Genomic DNA, 10,753 nt, shown 5'->3' on the forward strand with positions numbered 1-10,753 from the left:
AAATGTCATATCAACAATGTTGTGCATACTTGGATTGTCTGCCGTTAACGATTTAAGCGGTGTTAGCAAAAAAGATCAAATTGAACAAAATTTACACTATAACATTGAACAGACAAAAAACATGGGACCAAAATGAATAAACTTGACCAAAATAGGGACCATCAAGAATATTAAGAAAAAAAAAATCTTAACGAAGAAAAGGAAATTTGAACCGTCAAAGAAAAAAAAAAGTAGAAAACTTTCCAATACACCTAAACCAAGAAAAATTAAAAATGAAAAATGAACAAATAAGAATAGTTTAATTGCATTGATGGAAAAGGATTTAAGCGTTAGACATGAGAGATGTAAATAGAAAAGAAAAAGTTTGTAATACTATTTTAATATTGTAATCTTTTAAAAAGTTGTATGGGTAATGTTATTACATTTGAGCCTTAAGATGTTATTAAATAAAAAACAAAAGGTGTGTAGATTAAAATTAAAAATAAAAGGGATTATTACTATTGGCATACCTCGTGCTAGCTCAGTTTAAAATAATATACCTGAAAAAAAAATTATACTTGCAATACTTTTAAATGCTTTTTAGTTTTATCTTTTGAAACTTTAAATAATTTATTTTGAAAAAAAATCTAAAATATAAATTTAAATAAAAAATTAAGATGCAATTCAAATCATTTTAAAGTATTAATGCAAATAAATTTAGTTTTTCTACAAAAATAACCTTAAAGAGTTAGACAAAATATAAGTTTGAAAATTAATTTTTCTAAAAAAAACTAAATTCAAATTTCTTAGGTCAATTTTAATTTTATCACTTAATTTTAAATAAAATTTATTAACGATAATTAATATTTTCATGTTGGATTTGTAATATATTCTCATTTCACAACCAAATAACTAATTAAATATCTATAGATATTAATTGGGTTAAATATACTTTCAGTCCCTGAAGTTTTACTGATTTTTGGTTTTAGTTTCTGCATGAAACATTGATGACATTTCATTCTCTTAATATGAAAACTCGTATTTTTAGTCCCTAAAAACAGACGTCGTTAGTTTTTTTGTGATGTGGCTAACGGCACAACCACGTATTCTTCACAGCACTGCAAATCTTCCCCCGTGTAGTCAATGGATGTGGAAGAATACCTGGTTATGCCGTTAGCCACATCACAAAAAAACTAACGGCGTCTGTTTTTAGGGACTAAAAATACGAGTTTTCATATTAAGAGGATAAAATGCCATCAATGTTTCATGCAGGACTAAAACCAAAAATCAGTAAAACTTCAGGGACTAAAAGCATATTTAACCCATATTAATTTAATCCCACCTCATTTTCTGGGACTATGGGGCAGGGGTCTCTGAAAAGCCCCTCAAAAGGTCAAACAAAATGGGGCTCAATATTAAAAGGGTAAGGATTGGCCTTAGGGTTTTGAAAAAATTTGACAGTTCTACATGTAAATAGTGGGTGAATTTTTTTTTGTCAAATCGTGTTATGGGTAAACATTATCCGTATCTGACCCGATCCGTTGTCATCCCGAGACCAAACGGTCTTAAATATTAACCGCTTGATCTCTATCATATGCCATATACAAATATTTATCGAAATTAAAAATTTGAGCTTTTAAATTAGTCTTATATTTCAAGATTATCCTATTAATTAATCACGTATAAGCCGTTTTGTTCAATGGAGAAGGTTATAATACTTTGATGCCACTCTAAAAATGGTTCACTTATTAACAATAAACCAAAATTTTAAATTGTTTTAGGACTGTCCATTTTAACTATTTAATTACTTCTCTTTCACTCTTTCTATCTAATGCATTCCTAATCCTAAATTTAATAACTATGTAATCAATTTTTGGTATTTATAATCTAAGTGAATCAGCTACATTCATACGTAATTGCACAAGTATAATACTCAGCATCATTAATGAATTCCCATGTATAATATAAAAAAGATACCAATTTTGATGTGGTGAACATATATATTTTTTTTTTAAATTTATCCTAACTGTTTTTTAATACTCTTTTATTATAATCAATCTAAAACATATATGCAATGGCACTTATATTTCCATTAGGTATCATGTTAATATTTTGAATTTGTTATATTTATGAGCCCTTGCAAAAGTCTTATATTTTCATAACAATCGATGTTATTACCAGCAACATTATAATTTTATCTTATGCAATTTAAATAACTCCCGGGGTTAAAAAATTGAAACTAGCTAAACTAATAATATAAATTTGGTCTAAACCAATTATTTTTTAAAAACATTTTCTATTTTAATTTTAAAAAAGATTTCAGAATAATTTTCAGTAAAATAGGACTCAAAGAACGAACAATTAAGAGGGAAAGATTGGATTGGAGGAGTTTGAGCATGAGGCGCGTGATGGCTATAGGAGCAGTTGCAAATTCCTCTCTTCTCCTATCTTCTAAACCCAATCACTTCTCCTTCTCCCTCACCAAAACATCGCCGTTTCTTTCTCTTCTCTCTCCTCGCCTACGCCGCTTCCTTTCTGTTTCTTCTCTAAGCGCCGACCACCACAATCTCTGTGATTTCGGTCACTACTCTTTCCCCAATTTTAAATAAACGCATAAATCCTTCTCTTGCTTTGTGTATTTTTTTTCTCTTTAGTTCATTATTATGTGTGTTTGATGCAGGGGATGGTGATGGCGTTGGAATTTCAAGCCAAGGTTCGAAGATGCTTCTCAAAGGGATGACTTACCCTGATCTTGAAGTATGTTTTTTCATCTGTTTAAAAAGTCTGTGCATGTTTATAGCGTAAACACTCACTGTAGTATTGAAGAGGTAATTTACTGTCACCATCAATGCTAATGAAATTTAAAATGTAATTTAGTATGTCATTTACCACTGTGTCTGCATCACACTTTTGTTCTCTTTTGGTTCCTAAACTTAATCTTATATATTCATTTTAATTTGTCAGTTTAGTCTCTAGTTCCAACTGTCATTTGAGTGACTTAATTAAAAATTCAGAGGTACTTCGGAAGACTAACATATCTGGAAGTAAGTTGTTGAGTTCAGAGACTAAAATAACAGTAAGTCCTTAAATTCAAGGATCAAATTAATAAAAAAGTATGTGATGTAGACATAAATATTAACTTTAAGGAAGATTTTCCAGCGGCAAGACTAAAGTGATTCACAAATTACACTTCCTGAAAGCACTTTAATTTTTAGTACTCTCAGCTACCCAAGTGATGTTAAATTACACACTAAAATGGTTGTTTACCTTTAATATTATAATACAATACATGTATGTATATAATAGTTAATAAATCATGATGTTGATAAAATTCCAGCAGTCAATTTTCTAATTAATCTTCATGATTTAGCTTTTATCTCTCAATGTGTACTTTATTCTAGAGGATTTAAGTTATTTTACTTTTGGTTTTTCTTATGTTTGTGCAGGATAGGTAACATTGAATACGTTTTACTAAATATTTTTTAAAACTCTACATTATGTCTATGCTACACGTTGAAAAATGTTTATGCTTTTTAACATCTGAATAAAATGTGACAAATATGATATTTATTGTTATGGGTGTATTAGGTTAGAGATGAGAGTGGAAGCAGAGAAAATATTTGCTATGCAATATTTAACCAAGATAATGTTTAATCATTCATATATGATCAAGAATAACTCTTACTTCTCACGCTCTAACTAGATACACCCCCACTTAGTTATTTCTTATGGAAGTCACCTGGATTTGAACTTGGTTTAGTTCGCTTGTCGGATTCCCTATTTTTTGGTTCATCAGTTTCATTCCGAATAGCTCATGAACAAAAACTTTCCGCTTGTGACTCCAAATTTTAGGGCTAATGGTTTTATCATTGCAGAAATGGGTTTACTCACATGGATACAGGCCTGGGCAAGCCATGATGTTATGGAAGCGAATGTACGGAAACAACATTTGGGCCCAACATGTTGATGAGTTGGAAGGTTATTTCTTCTTCATTTAATGCTGTATGTATTTGGGAGGGGGGTTAAAAACTATTGTTTTATAATGTCATAATTGGTACATCTTACAATAATGTTTGTAAGCATAGTTCCTCAGACCTTCCTGGTTTTGCTTATGAATTTTGAGCTGAATAATTTGAATTGACTAGTAATTCTAGTAAGTTTATATGTATATATCTTATTCAGGATTGAATAAAGATTTCAAGAAAATGTTGAATGAAAATGCTGAGTTCAAGGCACTTGCCCTGAAAGAAATTCGCACAGCATCTGATGGAACAAGAAAGGTTAAATTGATCTTTCTCTGTTTTATTTTCATATTTTTCATCATTAAATCCATCTAGCTACAAAATGATATGAAACCTGGATGCTATTTATGATTATATTTATAGTTTCATAATTACTTTCATACCTTGCTTATATTTGATTGTGTGTTTCAGTGGAGTATTCTTGTTGACTTTAAACTCACAGGATATTGCAGATTTTATTCACATTGGATGATGGGCTGGTCATAGAAACAGTTGTCATACCTTGTGATCGAGGTAGGACTACTGTATGTGTTTCAAGTCAAGTTGGATGTGCCATGAATTGTCAGTTTTGCTATACTGGAAGGTAAGTCTTATTTTTCCCTGAAGATGGCAATTTGATGGCTATGTTTTACTTTTCATGCAACTTTGTTATGCTTTATTATTTTTGCAGAATGGGTCTTAGGAGACATCTTACTGCTGCAGAAATAGCAGAGCAGGCTGTTTCTGCCAGACGCTTGCTCACAGATGAAGTTGGCTCAATCACAAATGTTGTCTTTATGGTAGGTGTGTCAGATCTTTGACCGCATTTAATGTGCATTTTGTTCATTGCCATGCTGACAAGTCAGTATAGTAGCTATATCTCTTATTCTTGACATTAAAGCATTGTTTCTATTTCAATGTGCACGTTGATACGTACCCAAGAGATAATAAAAATTGGTGGGGCAGAGTTTATAAGAGGAGAGAAAAGGGTGACGTGGCTTTGTAAGGGAATGATGTTAGTTAGAAGAGAGAGAAAAAGAAAAGAGTATGGGTTGTTATATATGATGAGGTGTAGGAGGTGAGGGAGGACACGTTTTGGTGATTATTCGGTGGGATTCTCAGGAGCTTGCTTTGGGCAGAGGGTGCTGGAACTTTCTGATGTTTTCTGGTTAATAATAATACTGGATTTGCATCATTTCTATTTTTACTCTTCATTTCGTTGATTAGTAAATTCTGGTTTCTAACACACGTGGACATTTTTTATATATCAATGTTATAGTGCAAGCAATGTGCTCCTTTCTTTTTTAACTGTGTTTGCGTTTCCATAATAATGTTGTAGAGTTATGCCTTCACTTTTCCAAATAGTTTCCAAAATACTTCTGTGTATGGTTTCTTATGTGTCAGCAATTTAGAGCATGTTAGTGGACGTGGACCTGTTTGTATTATTATTGTAAATGGGTGTTCATACGTCCACTACGTGAAATGGAGAGGTAAGAATTTGTTTCTGGTGTTAAACATGGATTTAAAAGTCTGGATAACCAAACATGCTATTAGCTGTACTATTCTAAGCTTCTAGTTAAAAGTCTGGATACCCTTCTTCAGATTCTTTATGAAACTGGTACCTAGAAAATATGAGAATTCACGCAGTATGCAGAGAGGTAGAGATAGAAAGAGAATTTCTGTATTGGCATATTGAGATTTCGAGTCTTAGCACTCAACACTATAATGAGTTTCCAGAAACTGCTTCTGAAGTATTGATAAGAGCCTTGGGTGTACCACACAACTAAAGCTGGCAAGACTGGTTGGAGAACCCAAGACCTTATGAACTCTCCACACTGAAATTCTATATTTCCAATACAAGACAAAATTCTCAGACCTAGCAATTGGATATTAACATGCACCACACGTTGCATCCTTGGCACCCATGCAGGCTGGCTGCGCACTAGTCTGCAGTGAACATTGCAATTTTGGAGTCACCGCCTATGCTGTTCTTTTGAATCTAAGAGATAAATGGAATGCGCTAGTACCAGTTTGCAACTGGGGGTACTGTACACGCAGATAGCAGAGTTACAGAGAAAAACAGAAATAAGCTATTATTCTGCATTGACTTATTGAGATTTAAAGAGTCTGTGCGCTTTCTATCTCTATGAATTTCCAAACAAACTGACTGTCTCATCTGCATGTCTATTTGTTGCAAACGAACCTCTAACTGCATGACTGACCGATTTAACTGCCTATATAACTTACCTCATGAGTCTGTTGGATCTGTTATCTTCCTTTTCTTCCTAGAATACCCTTTGGTCATTATTGCTAGCAATTATCCATCAGTAATGCTCTTTGTTTAGCCAAATGGAAACCAAAGCTCCCCGTTAGTCTATTTCTGTAACCATTTACCATTGTGAAAAATGATTTGTTTTTCTTTAAAAATTGTCATTATGGATATCTACATCTAGCACACCCCTATAAATTCTGTTGATGTTTACAAATGTTGTGTTGTGGGTTGTAGAGATGGGAAGGGGAAGAATATGCTAAATAGAACTCCTGATCCTGTGTCTTATTATTGATAGGATGCTAATAACTGCTATTCATATTTTAGGGCATGGGGGAACCACTTCATAACATCGATAATGTCATTAAAGCTGCAAATATAATGGTGGATGAGCAAGGGCTTCAGTTCAGTCCTCGCAAGGTCACTGTTTCAACCAGTGGGCTTGTTCCACAGCTCAAACGTTTCCTCCATGAATCTAACTGTGCATTAGCTGTTAGTTTGAATGCAACTACTGATGAGGTGAATTTCTTAATACTTTGCTGCTATTGCACCCTTAAAATTAGATATGAAAATGCAAGTACAGCAATACGATAGAGGAATGAATGGTCATATTTGAATCTAATGTCAGGTAAGAAACTGGATCATGCCTATAAATCGAAAGTATAAGCTGGACTTGCTTCTTCAGACACTTCAAGAGGAGCTTCGTCTCAAAAAGAACTACAAAGTCCTGTTTGAGTATGTTATGCTTGAAGGAATTAATGACAGGTTAGCTTGTTTTTGCAAATAAAACTTACGACAGTGGACTGTCATGAAATGGATCATATGCATACCTCATAATGGACTTTGTATATTAGCAATGCGTCTTGTCATATGCACATATTTTATGTATGAATTGCGTTGACGATCATAGGAGTTTGAGTTAGAATGTTGTAATGAATGTTAGATTGCACGATGCTCTGTACTAATATATTGGTAGAGAAATCTTAAAATTGTATTTTTCAGACGTTCGCACTTTCCTTTGCGTTTTGATCCTGATTCAGGGTAACATTTGCCCTTTCATCCTCTGTATTCACTGCCCTCATCAAGCATACCATGCATATATAGTGTTATTAATATAATCGCCGCATTCATTAATTTTTATTGAAGCTCCCTCCCCCTTAAACTCCTCTGCTGCGATTGTTTTATACGCTCCCCCTCCTTGTTCCTTTTTTCTTTGTAGCTGTTCATTTTCGTAACTAATCATGAAAATAAACTGCTATGGTTGAAGTCTTGGTTCACATTTAACTTTGTTGGCTAATGTACATATTTTACAGTGATGGAGATGCAGAGAGGCTTATCGAGCTTGTGAAGGGAATTCCTTGCAAGATTAATCTAATCTCATTCAATCCTCACAGTGGATCATTCTTCAGACCAACCAAAGAGGAAAGGATGATTGAATTCCGTAATACAATTGCTAGGGCAGGATTGACAGTCTTTTTAAGACTTAGTAGAGGTGATGATCAAATGGCTGCCTGCGGTCAATTGGGTAAGCCTGGCACCATTCAAGCTCCATTGCTTCGTGTACCACAACAATTTCAAATGACAATTGGAGGTTCATCTTGATTCATTGTGGAAGTTCTGTTGCGAATTGATTTTAAAGATACTGTTAACAAAGAATTCTTTAGAACCCTTGTGGTTGGGGTAGCTATATGGTGACTTCATACTGAGAATGCAAAGACAAAGAGCTAAACAACGGGGGTGTCTGTCTCCATATTGCATACTCCCATTTTGCAGTTAATTGATATTATTTTTATAAATGTGAAAGATCCTAATTCCTTACTAAAAATAGGATATAATAATAAAGAGATAGAAAAAAAGGGATATTTTTAGAGCTGTCAAAATAGGTCACAACCCTCGAGTCAATCCGGCCCACCATGGATTTGAGTCGGGTTGGGTTTGAAAAAATTGTATTTTTTTTTATACGGGTCAGATTTCAACCTGGATCATTTAAATTCGATTCATGCGGGTTGAACCGTGGTGGGCTGAGTTGGTCCACCAACTCACCTATCTAATTTTATTTTATTAAAATTTAATTTTATAAACAGATATTTTTTATTTTTTTTGTTTGAAAAAATTATTTAAGTTTCCTATATTTAAAATTAATTAAATATCCATGTTGGGAATAAAATTTGAAAGTGAAATTTGTTTAAATTTAAATTATAAAAAAATTGTAATTTTTTTTGTTTAAAAAAATTGTAATTAAGGGAGACATTGAGCTAATTCATTTATCCACCAACCTGTGGTAGGTCGAGTTAGGTTTAATTTTTTTTGACTCGCTAATAAACGAATCGAGTTGGGTTAGTTTCTAAGTGATCAACCCGTGGTAGGTCGGACTGAATCGGGTCTGTTTATCCGTTTTGACAGCTTTAGATATATATAATAATGTAGAAAAAAAAATATAGTTAGTATTTAATGGTATGCATTTTTCTTAAATTACTACTAACATGCAATTTAAAAGGCTTTAAATACAACATTATAAACATTTTTAAATTATTATTTGATTATAAATTATGCTTTTAAATATTTATAGTTTTATGCAAGATAAGATTATTTGCTCTTTTGTAATTTAAAAGTTATAGTTATTTTTATTCTAATTAGTTCACACTGTAATTTGTTAGCTAATAATTCATAGACGTTAAACTCTAATTTAAGTCCTTTAGTGTTTTCAATTTTTAGTTTTGTAAGTCATGGATAGACTTGTTAGAGGATTTGATTCTAATTCACGTGGGTTTGAGTTAGAAAAGGTCACACAATAAAAAAAAACTATTAGAAAAACTTGCATAATCAAATATCTTCAAAGTCTTATGAATTAGATCAAGAATTTTCATTTTATAATTGTCAAATATGATTATATTAACTTCATTAATATTAATTTAAGAAAAAAATTAAAAAATATAAAAATCACATAAAATAATAAAAAATCATTGAATCAATTATTACAAATAAGTAATTAACAAAAATGTGTTTTCAACTTAAAACAAATACAATAAATAACTACATAAGAATTCTAAAATTTTAAATATCTAGATAATAGTAATTTTATTATATTATTCTTTTTTATATATTAATCACAATATTTATTTTAATCCTAATTCAGAAAATAAAAGTGTTTTATACAATATATTTTGTGATAAAAACAAAAGGAAAACAATATCGTTGTATATCATTCATTAAAATATGAAAACAACTCTAAAATCATGTTTACTAATTAGTTCACTCGTTATAAAGAAAAATCTTGTACTTATTTTATAACAGTTTATTTTACATAATAGAAAATTTACTTCCTTCTCAATGTTTCTTGCTAATATTCTCAATTGTAATTTTTCCTAATCGTTTTCAATAGAGTTGTCAAAACGGGTAATCCGGCTCGACCCGGTCCGGCCCATCACGGGTTGGTCACTCAGTGAGTCAATCCAACCCGGTTCATTTATTAGCGAGCTAGAAAAACTTGAACCTGGCCCGACCCACCACGGGTTGGTGGGTAAACGGGTTGACTCACTAGCTCATTTAATTACATTTTTTAAAAATAAAAAAATATAAACTTTTTGTAATTTAAATTTAAACAATTTTCACTCCCAAAAAATTATGTTAAAGAAAATTCAAAATAATAATAAAAAATACAATATAATCCAAATGTCATTAAAAAACAAACACAAAAAACATACAAATAAGTTTTTTATATTCATCATTTTTTGTTCTTGTTGTAACCTTTGACCCTTGTTCTTGTTGTCTCCAAATTCACTAATAAAGATTTTTCTAATATGAGAGAATAGTTCCGACAATCAATAAAAAAGTATTAGTAAAAAAAAAAAAGAACCAGTACTCAACAACATCAACAAAAAATTAATACTTTAATCTGTAACATAATTTCCCAAATTCAAAGGTATCAAAAAGAGCTTGTTCAAATAATTATACTCAAATTGTTTAAAAAAATGAACAAAATCTGATACAAGCATGTCAGAACATGAAAAAAATCATTCCATGTCTTCAAATCCCTAGAACAAAAAACAAATTCGCAAATCCCTATTTTTGTCATTATATGGTTTTTGAAAAAAAAGAAAAGAAAGAGAAGTGAGAAAACAAAAATGTGGAGAAAGTATTTTACATGCTCCTTTAAGAATTTCAGTGAAGTGAGAGTGAGAGCACCGTCATATGAGAGCACGTAGCGTGAGAGTGATTTGTGAGAGCAGATATTACTTTTTTGGTATACACAGTGAGTGAAGAAAGTATTTTAGTTTTTAGGGTTTCATGAATAAAATAATAAATTAAAAAATAAAATTAGGTAGGTGGGTTGGTGGGCCAACCCGGCTCACCACGGGTTCAACCCGCATGAGCCGGGTCTAAATGAACCGGGTTGAAATCTGACCCGCATATAAATGGGTTGTATTTTTCAAACCCAACCTGACCCGAACCCGTGACGAGCTGAGTTGGCTCGCGGGTTATGCCCCATTTTGACGGTTCTAGT

The 10,753-nt window shown here is 32.0% G+C and overlaps 1 protein-coding gene across 2 annotated transcripts; it reads left to right on the forward strand.

The window, feature by feature from the left end:
• The first annotated feature begins 2,345 nt into the window (after positions 1-2,345).
• On the forward strand, positions 2,346-8,045 carry LOC106779895 (dual-specificity RNA methyltransferase RlmN). 2 transcript variants are annotated; one of them, XM_014668104.2, is made up of 9 exons: positions 2,346-2,559; positions 2,660-2,736; positions 3,855-3,957; positions 4,162-4,259; positions 4,454-4,584; positions 4,672-4,780; positions 6,577-6,768; positions 6,878-7,014; positions 7,563-8,045. In XM_014668104.2, the coding sequence occupies exons 1-9, from the start codon at positions 2,376-2,378 to the stop codon at positions 7,849-7,851; spliced, it is 1,320 nt and encodes a 439-aa protein (XP_014523590.1). In that variant the 5' UTR covers positions 2,346-2,375; the 3' UTR covers positions 7,852-8,045. The 2 variants fall into 2 exon arrangements, with proteins under 2 accessions (XP_014523590.1, XP_022632477.1); XM_022776756.1 differs by lacking the exon at positions 2,346-2,559 and having other exon boundaries at positions 2,711-2,807.
• The last annotated feature ends 2,708 nt before the right edge of the window (positions 8,046-10,753 follow it).

This window comes from Vigna radiata, unplaced genomic scaffold (genome assembly GCF_000741045.1).
Source record: "Vigna radiata var. radiata cultivar VC1973A unplaced genomic scaffold, Vradiata_ver6 scaffold_73, whole genome shotgun sequence".
Lineage (NCBI taxonomy): Eukaryota > Viridiplantae > Streptophyta > Magnoliopsida > Fabales > Fabaceae > Vigna > Vigna radiata.

Excerpts from the sequence above, each read along its gene's own strand:
- LOC106779895 (XM_014668104.2), top strand. The coding sequence starts at position 2,376 with ATGAGGCGCGTGATGGCTATAGGAGCAGTTGCAAATTCCTCTCTTCTC. Across the intron at positions 2,560-2,659 it reads CCACAATCTCTGTGATTTCG|GGGATGGTGATGGCGTTGGA; the intron begins GTCACTACTCTT and ends TGTTTGATGCAG. Across the intron at positions 4,260-4,453 it reads CATCTGATGGAACAAGAAAG|ATTTTATTCACATTGGATGA; the intron begins GTTAAATTGATC and ends AGGATATTGCAG.